At 43.9% G+C, this 24,352-nt stretch overlaps 1 protein-coding gene across 1 annotated transcript in view; it reads left to right on the top strand.

Annotated features, from left to right (window-relative positions):
• The window catches only part of CADPS (calcium dependent secretion activator), a 203,022-nt gene that overhangs the window by 115,669 nt on the left and 63,001 nt on the right, over positions 1-24,352 (top strand). The window contains 7 exon segments of the mRNA XM_030956450.1: positions 2,195-2,331; positions 7,441-7,628; positions 17,625-17,726; positions 18,558-18,621; positions 19,371-19,494; positions 21,893-21,961; positions 22,820-22,837. Coding sequence (XP_030812310.1) covers positions 2,195-2,331; positions 7,441-7,628; positions 17,625-17,726; positions 18,558-18,621; positions 19,371-19,494; positions 21,893-21,961; positions 22,820-22,837 — 702 coding nt within the window.

The raw sequence follows: 24,352 nt of genomic DNA, 5'->3' as shown, positions 1-24,352 counted from the left end.
CTTTCCAGCACATATGCTCAAAAAGGTTCACCAGCTAAAGGGCTAGAGGACTCTTCCAATTTCCAGCTGATTTACTCGGCTCTCAGAGCCTCGTTGGCTGAGCAGGAGGATTGACAGTGTATCAGGGCTCCTAATTGAAAAGTAATAAAATCTCTGAGCAAAACTGGCAAATGAAGGCCTCCAGCCAATTTGTCAGCTTGCAGTCAACTCCGAGGAGCCGGGCAGAGCAGCAAGCCATTAAAAATAGTCTGATAATAGCTGCTCAAACATTTTCCGGGCACCGGGGATGGAATGAAAACAGCACAGCCGAACTCTTTGGGAGTGAATGCAATCAAATCCATGCTGGCCCAAAGGGACAGAGACAGTGGGGCAGAAAGCTGTCAAAACAGACAGGAGCCAGTCTGTGCTGCAGGCCACAGGGCTGGGTGGGCTTCACATCCCATGCCCAGGGAGGCTGCAGAGGTGCCATGGAGGTGATGTGCTCCCCAGGGAGGTTGTTCCCATCCCCTGAGCCCGCCCTTGTGCTGCCGCCTCACTCAGCACCATCGGCAGCTGCTTCTGTCCTGGTGCTGAATGCACAGCAGGGAGAGGGAGGGGTTTGGGTCCTGGAAGAGAGGCAGGGTTAGGGGTCAGCAGGACCCCAGCACATACAGAGGAGCAGAGCCTCAAAAATTAATCCTCTGTAGGAAAAACATCAGTGTTTATTCAGTGGGGTTATAGTGAGGAAAATTGCCAGCTACAGCTGAATTAAGTATTGCTAGCAGCTAATTGAAATGTTACATGTTTCAATTTGTCTGATTTCTTTCCAGTGAGTGATGTTATTTATACAGTTTGTATATAGATAACGACAGACTATACAGAAAATGTAAAGATTGCTACCAATGATCATTACTATGTGAGAGCACTGACACAAATGAGGTATTTGGAAAGACATGCCATCCTTCACGGCTAAATATTGAATAGAAAAACATATATCAAAGAACATTCTCACTCTCATTTAAAACTTTTTCTTTTTAATTAAGGATTTTTGGGGTTTTTTTTTCTGGTAAAGAGGGATTTTGTTTTAAAACAAATACAGTTACCATATACTCCTGCTGCGGAAAACTGCATTTTTGTGTCCTTTCAGCCACATTGTTTCAAGGCCACCCAGTTCCCCTAGGAGGCTATAAACAGGGGAAGGATTTAAATCCTATTTTCTTTGTCAAGGATTTGGCAAGAACCCATACAGTAGGAAGCTGAGCACAGACAAAACCAAGTGAAAGGTGTCCTTTAATTCCCCAGCGGCTGCTAGAACAAAACCTGCTCCCAGCGGGGTCCTGGCTGGCCGCGCCCAGGCTGGCTTGGAGGCTTCATTTCAACTGCTGAATTCGGTGTAGTTTAGTTAACCATGTTGAGATTAATTAATTAGCCCCTAGGAGTTAGTGCCCATAAACGTCACCCAAAGCAGAGAAGTGTGAATACGTTGAGGCTGTTAATTCACCCAAAAATGGCAGCTTGTAATCTAGGCAGAGGAAATTCAGTCTCTCCATCGGGATGACTGGCAGCTCCGACGCACTGTCGGGTTACTGCCTCTGTGACAACAAACTACATATCAATTTAACTTCTTAGCAATGCTTAAAAGAGCATCTTTTTATTTCAGTGAGGTAGCATTTAAAGTTGCTGTTAGGAAAAAAAAATTGCCGTGGGGAAGACAAACATTGGCATTTGGAGAAAGAACAACGTAACTGGTGTGATACCTAGAAAACCTAGTAAATGTAGAGGGGAAAAGCTGTAACTTCATTAGAATGGCAGAATCTATTACAATTAACCACAACTATCTAAATAGGAGCTAATTTACTTATGTGAGCCAAAATTCTGTTAACTCATAGCCCATTGTAAGATGCAGAGTGAATTCATACGTTTGTGTTCTGGTTTTAAGTACAGAATAAATGCACTATAATGAGCAGTTGACAAGATGTTAATTCTAAAATCTTTTGCCTATATACAATAATATAGTCCATAACTGATGCAAGTTGACAATGGGAGGTGAAGTGTACTGTATAGCCTGCAAAGAGAAAACTTAATGGCAATGGAGGGAAGAGGAGATACTTGGCTTTCATGCTTCATACTGTATATTTTTTTCTGTTATATTTGTCAACTAAAATGTCTTATATCTCTCTAAATGGTGTCTTTCTCTATATGTATAAATGAACAGATGCAGATAGAGCTCAAAAGCATGGCATGGATGAATTTATCTCTTCCAATCCCTGTAACTTTGACCACGCTTCACTCTTTGAGATGGTTCAGCGCCTCACTTTGGACCACAGACTTAATGATTCCTATTCTTGTCTGGCAAGTATATTCTTTGGTCTCTAGTGATATAAACATCAAGCAGCAAAGTCAAAGCTAGTGCGACTGGGGGCTAATCCCCCTGTTGCTGGAAGATTGACTTCTGTTTACACCAGGTTTGAATTTGGCCCAGAGGTGTTTTCTTTTGAGAGGCTGCCTGCAGTGAACTGACTGCTGTTCTTCTCCAGTCGCACTGTCTTTATCATTTCTGTTTGCAATGTTTAAAATGTTTCTTCCTGCAAAGAGAAACTCCAGTGTGGGAATGTGAAGTACAGAGAGCAGTGTTTTGCAGCCTCCTGCACTGCCTTCCAGAGTCCTTCTGGATGAAAGAACAGGGAAAAGATGACTGTCTGGTACCACCTCCCATGTCAATGGAGTCCCACCAGGAATAACTGTGGCCCAGCTTTGTGTCTCTTTATGAGCAGGGGTCCCAAGCAGGTAACAGATGGGACTGTGTGGATAACTGCAGTGCTGCTGCAGTCTGTCCATGCTCACATAGTTGCATGCCCATCCCGAGTACTCCCATGAGCAGCAGTTGCAGCTCTTTGCCCACTGTAGGACAGTGGCACTGAGATGTTCCAGGACAGCTTGTAGCCTTTGGTTGGGGTGCAGTGCTTGGGGGCTCTTATGTACTATAAGGGCTTAAATAACAGATAACCAATGAGCAGTTACTTTTTAGCAGTTTCAGTGAGGAGGATGAAGAGGCTCTTAGTTTTTGAGAAAACAACAGGATTAATCCTTTCTAGAGTGTCCTGAAACAGAGAACATGTCCTGAATATGGCATAGGACAGATTCTGACCTGCTGCCCTCCCACTGTTGCACAGGGTGGCACACTGGGGTGTCATGATGGGTTCCTTCAGCAGAAAGATCATGCTGTGCCAAGAGCCTTTGTCAGTTGTGCAGTCCCTGGAGCTCCTGAGTGCCTTGCTGTTAAAAGCAGCAGCCTGGGAACACAGCTGAGCAGTTGGCAAAGAGGATGTCAGTCTCAAATCCTGTCCTTCATGTCCCCTACCACCATGGTGCTCCTCTCCCTGCCCTGCTCCTTGTACCACACACAAGAGCCAATCTCCTCTGAAGGACTGAGGTCCAGTAAATGCCACTAGCAGTAATGAATTGTCACCTTTCTAAGGAGAGGCAGGGCTAGGAGGAACAGTTGTGGACATCCCCTGAGGTAAGGACGGGGTGGGGGAAGGCTGCACTTTACCTGCAGATACCCAAGTGGTACAAGTAGGCTTGGTGGGAGCATTGTCAGACCTGCAGCAGGTTCCTCACTGGTTCCATCAAGGTCCTTGCTCTGGCAGGCAGTGACTTTGGCATGCAGCTTCTGCTCCCCACGCATGGCTGACCCTAGGAAGACCATCCCCATCCATGCATGTCTGAGAGGTTGGCTTGCTGCTGGTTTGTCTCTGTGCAGTCTTGGGCCTGGTGAGAAAGCTGTGGCCGTTGAACTAAACTCATGGAGAGGTGAGAGGCCATCACTGAAAATGATTAACAATGTTTTTCTTCAAGAAACCCACCAGCCGCACTTCTGCTTGTTATGGAGATGTTTAGGCCCTTGCTAGAAGCTACCAGAGCAGTGGAGCTCCCCTCAGCACCAAGACTCATCCTCTTCAGAGTGGAGCATCACCAATTAACCATCTTCTTTCAAATCACCCATTGCAGTGTTGTAAGGAACAGAATAATGGCCTGTGTTCACCTATGCTTGGTTTCACGTGCTTCTTGACTTACTTTGCCATGTTTTTGTCCTGATTATGGTGTAAAAACAGAGTACCCTCAAAAACTGCAAAGAGCTCCCACTATTCTTGCTGTGTCTTTGGAATGTTGGTGATGGCACTGTGCTGAGTTGGCTGGAGGAGCTGTGAGCCCGTGGTAAGCCTGCTCTGTCCACTGTGTGCCACTGGGCAATTCTTACTCCCTACAGGACATTCCGTGCAAGGTCCCACAGAGTTTTGCCTCATCACACCTCTTGTCATTTTCAAATGTGGACGTGGAGGTGCCAGGGAAGACTTACCCTGGCACAGAGGATAACTCAGCATTGCTTCCTTTTTGTGGAACCAGGTTAAACAGCACTATTGTGAGCCCAGTCGCGGGCTGAGCCAGGCATCCCTAGGAAAACAAACAGCCTGGCTGACTCATCCCAGCCATGGCAGAAGTGATGTTTACTGGCAGAGAGCTGTGTGCTGGGGAGGGGGAAGAACACTTTCTGCAGAGCTTGCACAGGGGTCTTACCCATCATCCACAAATTGATAATACAGTCACACTCAGAGGATTTCCTGGACTTTTGAGAAGAGTATTTATCTGTTCCAGCTTAGTATGGACCCTACACATGCGTGGGTCTTCATTCTTTTCACTTGGACGTGTGTGTTGTTTCTGAAACTGCCCTCCAACTCTTCCCAAGACTTCCCTACCCGTTGCCAGCATCCAGCTCACACAGCCATCTCTCTGCTGGAGCTGTATTGCCCATGATGTGTCAGCATTCGTATAACTTGTATTATACAGCACAACATGTACCACAGGAAGGTCTTCAGAGTACCCAGCCTAACTGAGATGATGTGAGGGAGTCAGGTTAAGAGATCCATGAAGCAGACCACCAAGATTAAATTCTCTTCAGTTTCCTATGATAAATGGGAAAATTCACCGACTGAAATGTGTAATTTCCCTCCCAAACTCTGGTTTTCTCCAAAGTTGCATTTGCCTTTAGACAACTGGCCTATGTGTCACCAGACCTGACCAACCGTTGTTTTTCCCAGCTCCAGAGCCCCCCTGGCATTCCCTGCTGGTGCCTGGGACATGTCTCCTTATCAGAGCAGCTCAGCCTGTTTAACACAGTCAGTGAAGCTCCTTGTGCTCTGTGCCCTTTCTCCATTGTCCCCTCCAGGTTTCCTCATTGGAGCTAATCTGTAAGGCCACACTGAGCTGCACCTATCTGCACTGGGGACAGACACCCCATGTGTCATCACTGGCAGCTGCGTTTGCCAGGCTGGCTGGGTGTCAGCTTGTTGGGCCAGGCAAATCTTCATGAAGAGCCAGAATGTGCCTGAAGATGTTGGGGATCTGTTTTGAATACTGCTTTTCATCAAACCTTGGGGGTTTTCTAGGGCTGTGGGGAGCAGCATTTACTTGCTCCATTGTATCCCCATTCAGTAGCAAGTGTTTTATTTCCTACCTCTGCCATGCAAGGGAAGACGTCCTGGTCCTCCTGGGGCTCTGGATCTGCTGCCTGTGTTCTCATGAGGTCTGGAGCTGATCACTGAACCTCTGATCTCTGCTCATGCTTCCCCTCATGGCACCATGGCAGCGATTATGGGTGTTTACCATCATCCCTTCTGTTCTCCTGAGAACATCACAGACCCCGGTTGAGGGGAGCAATGTGGCATGCTCCAGATCGCTGGGTTCAGCCTCTGCTTCCTTTGCCTCAGACTCTGATACTTGACTCCAGTGAAATCAGTGCCAGCCTTCCCATCACTGTCAGTAGAGCCAAGATTTCACCCCATAGGGAGAAATGAGTTCTTTCTTTGTACTAGGTGAATGTAACAATTTCAACTGCACTTTTACCCCTATATCCAAAAACAGACCAATCGTGGCATTTCCATATTTTTGCTGTGCCTGATCACCAAAGATCCGACAAGAGACAAGAGATAGTCTAAGGATGAAACAAACAGGCAACATAAAGAACTCCAGAATCAAACATAATACCACCAACCAAAAAGCAGACAAAAATACCATCAAAAGTGGTGAAGGCAAATACACCCCTCCCAAAAAATAGCCTTCCAGAGGGCTGTCCCATCTGCATTGTTCTGTGTCTTCATTTTGAAATGTGCACTTCTAGTGATCCCAGCGCTGTAGCTACTCCCTATATCTATCATTTTCCCCTCATTATTTTAATTCTTTTCTCAATCTGTTTTGGAGTTGGCCCAATAAGGATGAGCAAATCCTTCTCTATGTCTTTGAGCTCTTAATTGATATTTCTTCAACTCTTTTCAAAGCAGCTATTTTGGCATCTAGAAAAGATTTGGTGTCATCTGAGTGGTAGAAAATATATTTTAATCTTTCACAGCAGTGTTGTTTCTAAGATGTAGCATTTGGGGTAACAGATGGGGTGGCAAAGAAGTTGCCTATAGGGGCAGTGCTCTGCCTCAACTACTCTCCCGCCCGCTGCAGGAACTTTTCAATTAAACGATGAAAGATTTTGCAGCTTGATGCATTCCAGAGCTGCGTCTTAGCAATTGTTTAGCACCCAAATTTCCATGTAAATATTGACGATTTTGCAGCGTTTGAAAAGCAATCTACGAGATTATTCTTGTTCTCGTTAGCCCCTCTCCTGAAGGCAGAGGCACGCTCCACTTCGGCTGTCCCAGGACCTTCACCAGAGCCATCCCCTTGCAGGGGAGGGCATCCTCCTTGGGAGTCTGGACGTTGCACCACAAGCCTTGTGTCATCAGCCCCTCAGGGTGATACAAAGAAATGGTCTGTGCTTCCTGGATGTGTAAAGGAGCCCGGCTCTTGAGCAGAGCTCCCCTTGTTTCGGTGCCAAGGAGCTGGGCGATGTCAGAGCGTGTCGCCAGCAGCACGCAATGAGGACAATGGGAAACGTCCCTTCCTGATACTGCAGAATTGCCTTTCTCCATCTGCAGGACATTCCTACCTGCCAGATGCAAGAGAAGTCATTTTTCAGTGTAATCCTCTGTCCTCTTCCCCCAGATCAATCTTCCTGCTCCCGGCCAAATGTACAATCCCATCCCCAGAATGAGACTACCGTTTCACACGGTTTAAATAACCAAACCTTGTCATCTCTTAAAGGTGTCTTTTTCGTCATTTGTATTTTTTTGCTAGGCACTGACATGAACTGGCCTAACTTTTCAGCATTTTAAATGACACTTCCCTTTAATGGTAGCATAATATGTTTTTGTTAATGATTGCACTGAGTATATGCTGTGTTTGAGTGATGATGTGCAGACTGTATTGTTTGAGTGACCTCTCTCCTTTTTCCTTAATGTAGCCTTAGGTTTGTATTTCTTTTTATTAGAACAGTTGACCACTACACCTCCAAGTGTGATAGCCTTTGTATTTAATAACTTATATTTAAAATCAAGTCTCTTTATTTCTAAACAGGGCTGGTTTAGTCCTGGCCAGGTCTTTGTGCTAGATGAGTATTGTGCACGTAATGGAGTGAGAGGCTGTCACAGACATCTCTGCTACCTCAGAGATTTGCTAGAGCGCGCAGAAAACGGAGCTATGATTGACCCCACCTTACTTCACTACAGCTTTGCCTTTTGTGCATCACATGTTCATGGCAACAGGTAAGGAATTCTTCTTGGCTAGCAGTGCCCTGCCAACAAGAGATGACTTTGTCAAATACAGGTTTCCTTGGATAATGCACAACAGTCCCCAATTTGTTTTCACAGTGGATGTTTGGCAGCAGCACTTCTAGTGGCATAGTCGGTTTGTTTGTTTGTTTCATTGCTTGTTTAATGTAAGCAGTAAAAATGCACATAAAGGATCCAGAAATGAAGGTTTTTAACTTACTTGCCCAGGCACTTGCTAAGATGCAGTTCTGAACAAGATACAGTTGCAATCCCTGTGACTGTCACGGGTTGAATAAATGGAAGTAAATGATACACTGTGCTGATTTAATTGCTGTGCGAGAGGATCTGACAAGTTGGAGCAGTGAAATTTTAAGCATTATCAAACTTCAGTGCTCAGAAGGGCTTTAAGCCCTTGGGCACCCATGGCTCATTTAAAGACCACGTGACATCAGTTCAGAAATTGCTTAGACATAACTGGAAATTTCATCTTGCTCTGTTACAAAGCAATTTCAGTTTCAGAAGAAGACAGTTTCTTTCTCTCAAATGTGACAAACCTTTGATGGGAGGAACTGGAGCTGTGTTTTTCCCCCCTCTCCGTTTATTTTGTTGACAGCTGTAGCATCTATTGTAGCTTCTTTTTCTGCTTTTTTCTGTTAATTTATATTGTATACTTTGAGATACCACATTTTAGCTTACATATGTTTCTGAAGAAAGGAATGTTATAAAATAATTAGGTGTTTTCATATACCTCTGGTAAATACCACCCTGAATTATGACACGCATTGCCCAGGTTTCACATTGCAAGGCTGTCGCTTGCTTTTGCAGTTACTTTCATACATCTTGTCATGGAAACCAAGTTTTACTTCCTTAGTTTCTTTTTTAGTTCTGACTTTCCGTTGCTCATTCGTTCTTTCTTTGCCAATTGTTATATGATTTCAGTTGTTTCCTTTCAGCTTAATTTCCTTTTGTTTTATTTTGAGGTTTTTCATGCTTTCTTCTTATTTCTTTCACTTTTGCTGCCGGCCTTGCCCCCCACATTTCAATCATTCCCCCAAGCCAACTCATGGCAGAATTACTTGGTGGGTCACAGCCAAGTGCAGACGGTGAGGGGGGCAAAGCCTCTGCCGCTGAAACGGAGACAAAAAAGGATTCCAAAAAGGAGTCCAAAAAAAAGAAGGAGCCCAAAACCCAGCCGAATCCAGAGCCGAAAAGGTAAGCGAAAGTGTGCAGTGCACAGGAGTGTGTTGCAGAGGGCTCCTCAGTCACTGAGCACACTGGGCAGATGCACCCCCATGGCTCAGGGAGACCTGACTCCAGCATTCAGGTCACACTCTCTCCTGGGAGCTGGATAGCATTTGGGCACCCAAGTCCCACAGGGGATCAGAGACTTAGGTTTTTAGATGTGTGTTTAAAAGATGGCTCACATGGTGTTTAGGGGATGGGACCTGCCAGTGAAAGTGGCTGCCCCACTGCTCTTTGTCCTAGGCAGGACTCAGCAGACAGTTGGTTTGGGAACAGGACTTGGCTCAAAGCCCATCTGGCCCATAACAGAGAGGAGGTGGGATGCTCATCGCAGCTACCCCGTGTACCTCTGCACAGGGTCCAGCACAGCCAGGGCTGAAGCTTTCTCTTCATCAGGGTTGGTGGCAGGAGGTATCTGATGGTATGAGCCAAGGTGACAACCTCCCATTCCCTCTCCATGGGGCTGGAGAGTTTTGGGCTCAGGAAAATGTCGTGCTTTCAAGCCAGTCCCATGCTGTTCAGCTGTCCAGGGCTGTGTGCGGCTGCTGCACTGTTTGAGGACCTGTTGGGCGCTGTCAGAGGGACAATTTGGCCATGGATGGGCTATTCCAGTCACTCATTTAAAAGATTCCAAGAAAGGAATGAGGTGTCTTGCTGTGACTTAGTTGTCTTTAGCTGACAGTTGACTTCACATCCGAAAGCTGAAGGTTCATGTTCCTTCTTGGTCTGTGCTGTCTCTCTGTTGCCTGGGGATTGCGGGAGGCTCTGTGTGGGAGCTGCAAGGCTGCAGCATTGCGCGTTCCCACCAAGGGCAGGCTCTGCTTAACACCCAACAGTTTGCTATGGAGTCTGCGGGGTGCAGCGTCTGGCTTTTGCTACCAGAAGGTCACAGAAAGGGACCACAGGAGGTCTCGAAGGAAAACGCGACTGCTTATCTCCGTGTCTCCTCTAAGCAATCTGAATATCTGAGTGGAAGAGTCACGATTTCTTTTCAGAGAGCTGTTGAGGCCACATGCATCGTGCATTTGTGAGCTGGCTGGCAAAGAGAGATGGAAAGCCAGTATTTACCCATGCAGTCCTTACTGGCAGTTGCGATGTGTGTAAAGCCGTGCTCGCTTTAGCTCTGTCCCTCCCTCCCACCTGCTGTGTCCATACATTGCTCATTGCCTTATGACTGGCCCTGCTCTCCCCAGGAAACTTACAGCTCATGGCAGAGCTGAAACTTTCCATGTAAAAGTTGTCAAGGTGGCAGACCTGCCCCAGGACCCAGCACAGCACCCCACAGAACATCTTGGAGTGGCCACGTATTGCATTGTTGTTGGGATGCACAGTGGTCTGGGAAAGACTGAGTTACAAGACATTTTTATGTTTAACAAAGGCTTCTTTTTCCATCAAATCTGAAAAAGTGTTGATTTTCTTCATAAAGCAGAGTTCCTTCACTTTTAGACAGTAAACACCCCTGAATGGGTAGTTTAGCTTTCCCCAGGATGAAGTTGGCTGTCAGACAGAATATGCCACCCAGTAATGAAGGTCGAGCAGGGAGATAATTTCATGTGGCTATCAATCTCCTGTATTAGCAGCAGACAGTGATGGAGCTGAGGTGGGCTGTCTGTTTGTATCGTGTTTGCATAAGGTCAGGCAGCGAGACAACAGTCGCTCGCAGTCAGCGGGAAGTGCAGGCAGGCTGTGGATGCTGAGGACAGCCTGAAGGTCAAGGCTGACAGGATGACAGGTGTCAGTGTGGGGATGATGCCTCCTCGCCCGTCCGGCCCCCGCCTCGGCAGCGCTGCCGCGCGCAGCCAGCACGGGAGCAGGAAGGCTGCTGCTGGAAATGCAGCTCCAGCTTGGGGCTGGCCCTGCGGCTGCAGCAGGTGAAGTGGTCAAAATGGGATTCTGTGGACAGTTTGGAGCCCTGTTGCCTTATGTGTCAGAGTTTGGTCTCCCCTCTCCTTTGGGCTCATGTATCTTATTGAGATCCCTGACATGATCTCTCCGTACCAAATCACTGCATTTTGCATGACAGCCCACATAATTTTTCTTTTAATTTTGGCTTTTTCGCAAGTAGAAATGGAGTTAAATGTAAATTACTTGCCTTAAGTTTCACCTCCTGAGATACCTGACTATGCAAGTGCAGGGTGTGAGGAGAACAGGGACCAGCAAGAGCAATATCCACATGATTTACTGTCCTCAGGTATTTGCTCTTCACTGAGGCTGAGGAACTCAATGGTTTTTAATTGTTGTGGTCACTCATTAGTTGATAATGGAGTTTTGTCCACTTGTTATCACAGGATGCCTTTTGTAAAGACATATCATTATGGAAAAACATTATTTCTGATGTATTTACACAGGTGACAGGTAGTAAAGGCACAGAATTATCCAGACATCCAACAACACATGTTGTATGTTTATTGATGTCTCTTTGCTTTTGGTACCACCACTTTGTTGCTTTTCTTTACCAATAGTCCTCCAGAGAACTAGCAAAGGCAAGAGCAGGAATGGTTTTGAAAAGAACATTTATTTGGAATAAAATTGTGAAAGGGTTTACATGGCCACCAAGATCTTTCCCTGCCTTCTCTCTCCCTGTTTTCACTGTCCTCATGTCAGAGGGCTGTGGCAGTACTGCCAGTGTTGTTTGACACACAGAGAAGTGATGTGTTAGAGGAGCCTCACTTCTTCCCTGTCTGCGCATGGGAGAAGTATTGTGGAACAGAAAGTTAAGCTCAGCTATTCTAGGTCTAAAGTTAGTGCTTAAATCTTGAGCAGTGGCTTCTGTCCCTTGCAAAGAAATGGCTTTCAGGAATGGCCTTGGTTTCACTTGTGCTTTTTTTTTATTTAGGCATAGGATAACATTATTTTTAAATTTTGAAGTTGGCAACATGAAAAACTTTTTTTGTGCTTGTTAATCCTAAACTTTTAAAAATCAGACTTAAATATTGATCATTTGCATGTTAAATATTAGCAGACTGAGTTTATCAAAATCAGGATGCTGCTCTGAATTCCCTCCAGTCTAATGACAACCAAGTACCATAATCTTCTGCAAGTTGTTCAGTGACTATTTACCTGGAGTTCAAGCAGCTACGAGTCTCCCTGTTAATTAATTTGTTGTATTAGTTATTTCCTTTTCTTGTGTAAACTGTATTTTACGGCCTCAAATTTGTTTTCAAAAAAACCCAATTTTGTTAACTAATGTTACCATTAGCTTTCATTACTGTTTTTACAACTGTAAACCCAGCAGGAATAGGCTATTGTCATAAACCTTCAGGAATTGAAAACTCTGCATGACATACCTGCAATTTTCTCCATTGTATTAAATATATGGTCTGTTTCACATAAAGATTTCCACACAGCTAGTTGAAACAAAAGAAACACAGGATTATTTCTGTCCCTTAAGCAGTAACTACACTTTATCATGGTATCTTTGTGTGGTCCCCTAGAGCTGTGTTGGGTTTCTCATTAGATGCCCTGCCCTGGCTGCAGTAAGGAGGTTCAGGCTGGCAGGGTGTGATGCCCTGCCCTGTCGTGAGGCGCCAGCTCCGTGTCCCGTCCAGCGCCGTGCTCAGCCTGTGGTGACACAGCAGGTGCTCCCTGTGCTGTCTGTCGGATGGGATGCTCTGCCTGTGCTGAAGGGCTGGCTTGGCAGCCACCAGCAGGTCACTAGCTCAGTGCAGGAGGCTGACACGATTCATCACAATGGGTGTGGGATGGCAGGGCTCAGAAACCATCCGGTGCTGGTGCAGTGCGTCAGGGGTGCGGATGGCACATGAGAATCGATGAGCTGTGACTTGGCTCAGCGCTGCGGCGTGGAGGAGAGCCCGAGTGAAGGGAAGGCAGGAGTTGGGAGATTAAAGGGTTCCCATGCTCAGCAGCACCTCACAGGCAGCTGGGGCACTGCCCAGGAGCACTGGGGTGAACAAAGGGCTTCTCACCGACCTTTCCCGCACGGTGTGAGTCCCCAGAAGAGAGGGGAGATGGGGAAAATCGGTGTTTGCTGAATACACTTTTTTCCTAGGGGTGTAGGCAGGTGGGCTCTTTCAGGTCTGGTCTGCTGGGGGAGATGTGAGAGGCAGCCGTGATCCTGCCCACATCCCCAGAGCCCATCCTCGTGCAACCGGTGGGACCGTGCAGGCAACTCCTCCCGCGAGGATGCTGCGAAAGCCTCTCCTGACACATGCCGTCCAAGGCACTAATCATCGATGTTTACTGTATAGCTCATATGTGCTGCACCTGGCAACCAGCAAGGGAGCTGAAGGCAGCACGTGTTTTATATTTGAGTTGTTACTTAAAAAATCAAATTATTTGCATCAGTTTTTGACATTGTTTTTTTTCCCTTGGCTCTGCATGCCAGGGCTCACAGTGCGTGCAAAGATCTGTTTGCTACGTGTAAGCAATATTTTCCCCAGTTTAAAAAAAAAAAAAAGTGTAGACAAGTTAAACATAAAAGGTGTAAAAGATGATATGTCTTTTCATTTAGAAGCCGACGTGGTATTTCATGGAGGCTTATGTCAAAGAGATTAACGCGCTGGAGCTATACTGTATATTTATAATTGCATACAAATGCATGCTATTGCTTCATATATTAGTCTTTGTTAAAAAATCATTTTGATATATTTGTTTTAGCAGCATAACTAGCCCTGGGGGCACCGGGTATAATTAGAAAAGGGCATGGGGGGAGGCGGGACTTGTAGAATAAAGCAGTGGCCTTAGGATCACAGGTCCTAATTATAATTTATAATTAACCCCGGAATTTGCACAAACCATCTAAGCTAAACAAGGACTATCATTTTTGCTGTTTAAATTGCAACCCTTTTTTTTAAATTTCACCACCTGCTTTGTTGATGTTGTTGTTTTTGTGGTTTAAAACTTAAAAACATGGGGGGATTAGGAAAGTGGCATTTAAAACTTTTCATATGAAATATTTACTGTGGGAATTTACTAGTTTAGAGCCAACACAGTGAATCTGCAGCAGAAGGAGTGATCTGAAACTTGTTTACTTATAATTAAAAATCTCGTTAGTTATTTTTCTTGCCTTTTTTGCCCTTCTGCTTCCCTCTCTGCCCACAGCTTCTGCCATACACCTCAAGTACCCGTGAGCAGGAGCTATAGAGAATTGGATGGAATTGTGTCTCCACACAGATGGAGACATTAGTGTTGTTTGTCCAACTGAATTCATAGACCCAAACCCATTTCGTCCCTCATGCGTTTGTATATACCATGTACATCCAAAACTTCTGTTCCACCCTTTTGCCCTCCTCTCGCTTCTCATCACTGCTTCAGTGCAATAGTGATGTGGTTGTGGATTGTGTGTGAGAACATTAGTTCCTGCAGCTTCGAGAGATGCTGCTTCTGTACATTAGATTTAGATCAAATAGCTAGTATCAAAGTTGAGCTGGAGACCTTTGCTGAAAACAAAATTGCTAATAAGCATCAGAATGAGCTGTGCAGCTTGAGCTTCTCCTGGGGATTTTTTCAGCCCCATCAGCCATGTACCGAAATTGTCTAGAGCACAGAAGTGAATCTTAAATTACAGTGATGCTAAGCTATATACCCTTTGTGTTCTTGCAAAAGGGAAAATAAATATGTTCCCTCAGAAAGATTATATTTTCAAAGTATATTTGACTTGAATATTTAATTAGGTTTCAAAATTATCGAGCTAATAAATTAAGTGGAAGGCTTTGGGTAGTGTTTTTCCAGTTCTATCTATATCCTGCATTTGTCACTAATTAATGAGTTTCTAATGCTTCAGCTTCTGGGAAGATGAGCAACAAAGATTAACATAACTAGTAAATCCAAAGATGTGCAACTGGGTTATAGTATTTGAAATTTGACAAAAACATCGGAAGTATTATTATTTGTGACATGGCTCAAGATGGGGGATTGTGAGGAAAGCAAAGATGACAGAACTGGTGCTAACCACTGTGACAACAACTTGAAAAGCAGCCGACATGACATCTTTCCTATCATGCTGCCGAAAATGTCAACTTTGTGAAGGACAGTGAGAAAATGGTTTGCCGAAAATCTGAAAGGTAGATTCAAGAGATGCTCATCATGTCAGATGCAATATAGTCCACAGCTGGGTGAGAAAGGGAGTCCTTGCCATGGTGATGGCTCTCGCTTGGCAGGCCCTTCCAGACATCCACACTGCTCCAAAAATGGCTACAGCTGACCTGTAGATTGTCTCAAGTTTGCATGAGACGTGAGAGTGGCTTGTGCTTACACCCAGCATGGAGGCACTGCTGGCCAGAGCCACTGGGTTTGTGTCCTCCTGGCTCACAGGAAAGGGGAAGACCAAAGGATTAAGCTTTCCTTGTGTGTGTGTTTGTGTGTGTGTGTGTGTGACTTAGGGGTTTGGTTGGTATCCATTCAGATGTTGTGACTTGGGTGAAAGCCACATTGGCCAGTGGTTTTCTCTCCAGAGCCCACCCTTTGTCTTTGTGTGGGTCAGTGATGCTTCCAGAGCTGCCACTGCCCAGCCAGGACACACCTGATGCTGTCAGGTCAGCCTGTGCTGGGTGTCCACCATGAGATGTGGTGAGTGCTCTGAGTACAGTGAGAAGCTGAGATTCATGTGAGAGGGCTGTGACCCAGCCCGAGCTGTCAGATCCTGCCATTAAATCTCACCAGTTGAGGTTATTGACCTAGCAAAGGGTGACACAATTTTCAGACCATTTCCAGTCCCACAGCAAATCACTGCCAGGGCAGGCAGCTTTTACTGCCTCGTTTGTCAGTGCTGATGCAATTAACCCAGTGACACTCTGAGCTGTTGTGGGTACAGGGCAAGGACCAAATGCCAAAAGTCAAATGAGGGCTTCAACCCTGCACCTTAATATATGGCATTTATTGTGGTCTGCCTTGAATTATCTCTCTGTGCCTGGGAGCAAACCAGGCACTGTGAGGTGCACAGCATCACAAAAGGCATGGACATCTCTATCTGAATATTAAATATTTTATGGAACTTTGGAATAAATTATATTAAGCATGTTAAGACATTAATTTTTGTTCAATATCTAATTTGGGTTTTTTTGTGGCTTGCTCATTTTTTCAAAATAACTGGTACTAATTAGTTACTAATGAGACCAGATCCATACTTCCAAAATTGTTTATGAAATGTGTTCCCCAACTGAGACATTTTATCCAAGTTTCAGCCTAAATCTTTTTTTCCTGTTTTTTTCCTTAATACACAACTGAATTTGGCAAATAATCAAAGAAAGATTCTGATTAAATGCTGTTTAACTTTAAATACATGCCCTGGTATTCAAGTATTTTTCTGTGTCCATGCTGCAAGTTTTATTTAATGTATATTTAGCTTTAAAATTTTGCAGTAAATATCATCTACGGTTTGCAAGTTCCTCTTCCCAAATGTTTTAATGGTTTATTCACCTGTGTTGGAATATCAGAGTTCATATTTATGATATTAAGAGCTTAGTAAATGGAGGGTCGAGGAGAAGTGATTGCACAGATTTTATAGATTTTAATTTTTTTATAGATTTTTTTTTCTTTTTAAGTTTAGGGCCTTTGATTTTTTAAGAGGAAAATAAAGCCAACCAATTAACCCCTGACAGGAGGTTCATTAGAAGCTTTGTAATCCCTTGCCAAGTCTTTTGTAAAGCCAAACCAGTCTAGTACTGCGGATTTATGCAGCTTAAGCTGAACACTGGGGGAGGCCTTTAAGTAAGAACATTTGTTCAATTTTAAGATGTCTTACACTACCTCAAGATTGCCTGTGCCAGCAGAGTTGCCCAGGAGCACACAAATCCTGAGACTTTGCTCTGCAGTGATGGAAGCAGAGCCAATGATCGTGTGCCTGGCCGATCCCTTTGGTGGATGGGTGGATCAGACTCGCTCCCTCCTCCTGCCTGGGATGCTCTGCACAGCAGGTTTTGCCATGTGGGTGTGGGGGAGAAGGAGGGGATTGGGTGGGTTGGCACCAGCAGAGGAACAGGACAGAAGAGCACAGGGATCAGGGCATTATCCAGCCCCCAGGAAGAGCCTCAGCCGGGATTGTCTGCACGCTGTGCTCTGTGAAAGGTGAGAAATACCCCAAGGCAGCAGGACCTGGGTGTCTCACAACACACTCCTGTGCACTCCTCAAATAGAGGGGCATCAAGTAGTCTGAGAAAAATTGAGATAAATTGCATAATGTGTTCATTTTTATAAATTAAAATTAAACTAATGAAGAGGCATTGCATTTCCAATGCAAAATGCATGTCACTCTTCAGACACTTTTCAGCAGAATATATTGATGATGGTTCACTTCAAGAAACCTCTATAATGGGGTGATTCAGCAGCTAGGAAAGAGTGCAGAATTTTATATTCTGATTATATCTATGTCATTGATATTCTTTTATACTGTGAATTGTGTTAAATTAGCAGCTGAATTTTTCTGGAGAAATTCAGTCCTTATTTTGCCAGCAACCGGCTCAATCCTGACATGAGAGCTGGCATTGCACTCCCCGCATATACCTGTATTTTGAGGGAAATCTGCTTTTCCCAACTTCTTTAATAATGAAAATAAGGGGGTGGGGGGTGTCCACATCTAGATTATCACTGTGAGAGAAGATACTTGTTTATTTGTTTATTTTTGATACTTTGGCAGTGGTGCTGCTGCAGCAACCCCTCTCTTGGCATGGCACATCCTCTGTCCTGGGTCTCACAGTTGCTGAGCATCCTTTTGGAAAGGACAGTATGCTGTGGGATGAGGTCCCACGGTGCTGAGGTGGAGTCTGAGTCATTGTGGCATTTCTCCTGCAGGCCTGACGGGATAGGAACTGTGACTGTGGACGAGAAAGAGCGTTTCGAAGAGATCAAGGAGCGGCTCCGGGTGCTGCTGGAGAATCAGATCACACATTTCAGGTAAAGGCACAGAGCCCAGGCTGAATGCGAGAAGAATGATTTCCTCACAGCTCCCTCCTATAAGCAGCAAAGCCAAAAGGCAGGTTTTGAATGCACACAGGAATTTTGCATAAGTGACACAGACCTACACAGGGCAGTGAAGCATGTTTATAGCTGGCGTGTGATTTTAAATATATATCCTTTAAAGGATATTTCAAACCATCTTGCTCCCATAGGCATGGTAAAGCTGTGGATTTTGTCTAAAATATAACAACAAAAAATCCCTTATCCTTATCCTCTTATTTCTCTGTTCCTCTCTGCTCAGTTATAACCCATTTACCTTCTCCCTAGTGTTGACAGGCAGGGCTTTCTGCAGGGATGTCACAGTATGGAAAGATCCCCCTCCCAAAAAAAGGATGAATGGCCCCCAGCACACTGGGCAGGTCAGGCAGGCTGTGCACATTCACACAGATGGGTGATGTGCATTACCTACACCCTGGTGCATTGCCAGGTCTCCAGCTGGAAATAAATGTCCTTTCCACTGGGTCTTTTTTTTTCCCCACATTTTTAGAAGAAGATGGTATTATCTCTCCAAGGAGATCTAAAAACTCTCCAGGTAACACCCAGATTTAAGAAACTGCTAAAACTCTCAGCTTATTACTAACCCATATTCTCTTTTGCTACCTTAGTCTACACCCACAAAGCCTTTCAGAAAGTTACCCTATAGAAAGACTGCTCATTCCAGGCAGAGACTAGAGAATTGCTTGGACAGACTTAGGAAAGCATCTTTATGGCTCAGGAAAGGCTTTCATGTGCACTTGGTCTAATGCTAAGATGATGTGCTTTTTCTAGGTACTGCTTCCCATTTGGCCGTCCAGAGGGTGCGCTAAAAGCCACTCTGTCACTGCTGGAAAGGGTAAGCACAGAAACAGCAGAGAGTAATTAAAATGACCTGTTCTCATGTATCCTTCCGTCTCAAAAAGCTTGAGGAGCTGTTGGCTTTGCATAGGACGTGTAATTATAATGATATCTTACACTGAAATGTGGGGTTTAGGTGGGGTTGGTGTCTCCTGCCTCAGCTGGGAGGCAGGTGTGTAGCCTGACCACTAAAGGCGCAATGTTCTGTGTCTGTGTCTGTGTTGTCAGGTAAGGGTGAGGGGTCTGTCTGGCAAAGATCCACATCACAGACCCTTCCACATCACAGACCCTTGGCAGCAATGCCTGGCTGCTGCCTGGTGAAATTCCCATCTTGAGGCAGACTTGTTCCCTCTGGATGTATAAAACCTGCTCACCATGATCCTCCTCCCCATCCCCACTCCAACATCCTTCCCACCTCCGCTAACCTACAGTGTGGCCAAGTCCAGACCCCAACCCAAGTCAGTCAGTACAGCCTGGGAAGGGCAAAACATTGCTTGGCACTGGGCAAGTTGTGATAGATCTTAATGTCATACCCTAAAAAATCATCACAGACTTCAGGGTGTAAATACAGAAGGGGAATAATACAGTCCCACATCTTAGGCTGGCCAAGGTGACCTTGTAGTGAGTCCTGTGATTGTACACATGCCCTGAGAACCACACAGCACTAGCATAGGAATGGGTGTTTGTGCTGGGCTTGGAGAAAAGCAGTTCTGTGTGCCACAACAAATCAGATTTTCTTGTGTCAAGGTTCTGATGAAAGACATAGTTACTCCGGTCCCTCAAGAGGAGGTAAAAACAGTCATCCGTAAATGCTTGGAGCAAGCAGCTCTAGTCAATTATACTCGACTATCAGAGTATGCCAAAATTGAAGGTAAGGCTCTTTCTTTCTGAAATTACAATTTTTCTTATGTTTCTAGGTGGCAACTTAGGTGGCTGGGAGCTCTTTAAAAAAAGCTCATTTGCTATTTACTCTCTTGTCGGTAAAGCTGTTGTGATTCAGAATAATTTCTGTGGTGTTGGCTTCAGAAGCAGTTAAGAATGGAAGCTATGCAAATCATTTCTTTTTCTGGAAAGGAGAGAGGAAACAGTTAAAAAGAACTGTAGCTTTTTTCCTTTGATCGTTAGTACATTTGGCCAGTGGTGTAGTATTCAGACTCGGGTCACGGTTTTAAAAAACAAATTGAAAAATACTTGGGATGTCATCTTTACAGCTGAAGGTATACTGCAGCTAATTGCTTGTGACACTTCGGGAGACAAATGAAAAATAAAAAGCTGAAAAACTGTTTAATCTATGTTTAATCGTTTGTAGCCAATTTAAAATGTCTTTTTTTCTGGGTGTGTTTCATTGTCTTTGCAGTTTGCATTGCAGTCATTGATCAGTGATCCCATACTTGCCTCAGATTTCTTTCTTTTCACTTTGAATCTGGCAAAGCTGATATTTTTGACCTTTTAAGTTATGGGAGAATAATAACCAGTGACCAGAGACACATGTAGCCATCAAAAAGACATTTTAAAGTTTGCTGGAGGATATGTGTTACTGAAGCTCTATGATTCAGTCATTCTTTATATGTTATCAGTTTATGTTGGTACCTTGTTGGCTGCTGTTCCCGACTTCAAACTCCCACCCAACTTTTTCCAAGTTCCCAGTTACTTAAACCTGTGTGTTCCAGATGAATGGTATGTTCTGCTCTGCTCTAGACTCTGGGTTTCTGTCATGTGTGGTGTGAAGCTTTCCCACAGCCAAGATTATTGTTGTATGCCTATAGGACAATATTGAGAGGAGAAAAAAAAAAACCCAAACTAAAACTCCCTCTGATTTGTTCTTCGTTCTTGTTTACATGAAAAATTGGGTTGTTATTATATGGCAAATTGTCCAGGTTCTGTACATGACATGTCCTCTCTTTTTCCATTTTTTTTCTGTCTAATGATGCAAATTGTGTACCAGTGGTAATGAATTCATTGTTATGCATCCAGTGAGAAACACTTAAGAATTGGGCACTAAAAGGATGTTTATCAACTCTTGACTTGGTAATGAGTGACAAAAATAGAGAAGGAACGAAGGTTTCATAAGCACTGTATTATCAGGCAATTTATCGAAGTACTCAACTTCAGAGGATACTTTAATTGGTGTGTTCTGTAAAATGCAATGTTTAAATATATTTGACAAGGATGGAGAAGGACTGAGAATCAAAAACAGCTTTTCTGTTGATGGATGCTTCTACCCAGGGCTGGCTCCCTTAGGTTCTCTGTATAAATATCACTAACTCGTTGGTAAGATTTGCTCTCTTCTTTCAGATAAATCTATGCAAAAACAAACTTTATGATCTGTAAGTAAAAATGCATTCATTTCCAAAGTAGAACAGTTAGTGTGTATTTTTCCTTTTGTGCCTCAATTCTTCTTGGTTGTGTTAATTATCTGCCCTCTCTTTTTGCACTGTGACTTTTAGGTCTGGGAATACTTTGAAGCAACAAACCTATTTTTTTTTCCAGCTGCCTTTTCAGAGAAATAGTTCATTCCACACTATCTGCTCTCTTCTGCTTTTCTCCTCCTTTATCTGTGATTGGCCACAGCCACTTTTTGATGCTATTTCTACAAAAGTGGTTGTAACACCAATTTCCAAGCATGCTGGGATTGTTAATTTGAACAACCCAACATCCGCCAGCTGCATGCATCAGGTTTTCTCTCATGAGCATAGTCCACTGCATATTCAAATACTTCCTTAGAAGAGCAAATGACAAATTTACCTTGGTGAGACACATTCCTGTCCACTGGACATGGCTTTGAAATCTTGTTTTTGAATGACATTTGAATAGCCACGTGTAAGGCACTTTTGTCAGAAATGCAGAACCAAATCAGTGGCAGCAGTGCTTAAGGCTATGCTTATGAAGAAATACCTGTGAAAGCCTTAGATACTGAAGGCTGAAATCCTTAGTATCTTGGAGCCTTAAACCAATGAAAATCTATTTCCCTCTATTCATGATGTTTTGATCATTATATTCTTGCAAACAGTTCAGAGCAAACCTCTAGAGTCATGGTCACAGCCTCTATTGTGACTCATGGGCATGCTGAATGGTTAATCCAGTAGATCTCAAATTTTAACCCTCCTTTTTATTTTTCTTTCTTTTTTTTCTTCTTTTTATCCTGTGTGTATCCCAAAATACTCTGTGGCTTTCCTTTTAACCTGATATGAAGTTTTCCTCTGACCTATAGCCTGTAACCTCTTTACCTCTGACCTAAGCCTCTTGCATGCCCAAATCCTCTTTTATAGGGAAAAAGAGAGAAATGTATGAGCATCCTGTCTTCTGCTTGGCCTCTCAAGTGATGGATTTAACCATTCGTGAGTACCTACCACCCTCCTCTCCATGCTGTCCTCACTTTCTCTGTTCTCATTACCTCAAGAAAGTCCAGATCCAAACCAACTCACTCTCCTTGCTTCAAGTCTTTTAGCATTGGCTTGTCTGTTGCTTCTGTCTGTGAAACCCAGTGTGAGAAGTCCAGTCACTTTCTATCAGCCTAAACCAGGTTAGACAATTAACCCATCTGTTTGTGACAAACTCAGACTGTCTGTAAGTTTTTTCAGTTCTTCTTTATGTCCGTGACCTGAATGCATTTTTACTTTGCTTCTGTGTAACCCCAGTTTGTAAAGTGCTTGTCACTGGTACACAATCAAAAGGTAGCAGCTACATTGTGGAGAAGTGAGCTAGAGGTCAGATAAAGGACACTTGGAAAAAGCCATCCCTTTGCCTGCGTATAAAATCTTTACCCAATCCTGTGTATAAGATGGTGTAAGGCTGTCCTTTCTCTGTACATCAGATCTTAATGTCTCCTGTCTGTTAGCTCTCAGCGAAAGGATGCACTCTACTTGCTCTCCTCCTCGATTTTTTTACTCACTCCTTTGCACCGAGCTCTGGAGGGGACACCCCGACCCTGCTGTCACTTGGAGACCCCCTCTGTGTCCTCAGAGCTCTCCCTCTCTGGTTTTCTATTTGTGCAGCGTTTTCTCTCCATGAAAGGAGCTTCCTTGGGTAACCCCACGCTCGGGGGGGCGGGGGGCGAGACGGGGCGACTTTTCTTTTTTCAAATGTCATATATCACGCATAACTGGGGGGCTGTGCGGTCCACTTGCTCATTAATCCTGCATATCTGTTCTTGTTTCTCTCTTTTCTCTCCTTGTCGCTTTCTCTCTTTCATATAGAGAATCAAAAGGACGCAGGTGAACAATTGTATATGCATTATAAATTGTTAGGACTGTTGAGTTATATTTATTTTGTTTTCTATTTTCATAGCTCCTTAAGATATGTACTCCTTCAGGCTGAAAATGGAGATGCATTGATACTTAAGGAGTTAATTTGTGCTGTCTACATAATCTCCTTTTCCTCCTTTCATAGAATAGAGTGTAGATTAAAAATACCCTGTAGAGATGTAGTGCCTTCTTAGGCGACAGTTGTAGAGGAGAATCTAGTCTTTGTAAAGAGAATGTTTCTTGTTTTTCAAAAGAACTGCAGCTCATTTTGGGTGAAAAAATGTTGTTGATTTGGCCATTAATTTTCCACACCTAACAAGCACATTTATAAGTAAACTAATGTTCATTTTTGATTTTCATACCTTCTGTTTTCTGCCCTGATGGGAGGACTGGGTTTTTCTTTATTTCTTTATTTCTATTTATTTGTTAATGTGTAACAAACAATCTGGTGGGACAGAAGTCATGTTTGTCTCTCGTTTATAACCTGTGGTGACATGTAAAAAGGCAAAGGCTCAGCTCAAGTGCGCATCTCTGCAAAAGGGATGGTGGAGCTCTGCAGCCCCTCTTCTCGTTTCTGTTGTATCCCAGAGTCCTAGTTCCAAAGTCCTTGAAACTTGAACTGTTCATTTCTTTTTGTGAGTAGATTGTTCTGTTTTGTGGGGAAAAAAGAAAGGATCTGGTTGATTTCAGCTCTGTTTGCACAGGGAAATTGCTTTAGAAGAGCAGTACAAGAGGTTGGGCCAGCTTCTGGCTTCCCCAGACTCCTCAGCTCAAATAATCTATTGCCTCATAGTAAAATGAATTGTAAATAACACAAGCAGAAAATGGAGACTAATTTTTTCTTACATTTATGAAAGGTGCAAATAAATAAAAGTAAATAGAACAGTCGCAATTATTACCATTAACTGTAAAAATTAGAATGAGCACAGGCTGTTGTGCATTAAGCACAAAAACTGCATGGAGCATCGTGCTTGCTGCAAGAACCTGTCATGTGCCTGCAGTTTAGAAGTTCAGAATGACATTCCTATGGCCCAGCTTGCTTAAAAATAACCTGTTTCTTCCCAATGCTTGGAGCAAATAAAAGGGCACAGGGAGTTGTGACTCCACTGCTCTGTGCCCACAAATCTCCCTTGGTTTTAAATAAAAAAATTTCAGGCAAGGTCAGCAGGACTCACTTGAAACTGGTTCCTCAGCTTAAGTGGAGTCAAAAGTGACTGGGGTTTGGCCTGACTTTTTTATTTTTCCAGAAGCAAGAATAAAAATAATACCCTGAAAACAACTTCTTAAACACACAAGTGTTACCCTTTAGTTCTCCCTTCTCCTGAGAAATGTGTAGTCTGTTGCCTTGCATTAAAATATTGGAACAGAACATTAAACAGGAAACTGTGCTAAAAGAATTTAAAATAAATTACTTTAATTATTAATCAGACAAAGCTACAAACACTCAGATTAATAATTGTAACCTTTTAATAACTGTTTGTTCAT

This window comes from Camarhynchus parvulus, chromosome 12 (genome assembly GCF_901933205.1).
Source record: "Camarhynchus parvulus chromosome 12, STF_HiC, whole genome shotgun sequence".
Taxonomy (NCBI): Eukaryota; Metazoa; Chordata; class Aves; order Passeriformes; family Thraupidae; genus Camarhynchus; species Camarhynchus parvulus.
This window is presented reverse-complemented; position numbering and strand designations above follow the sequence as displayed.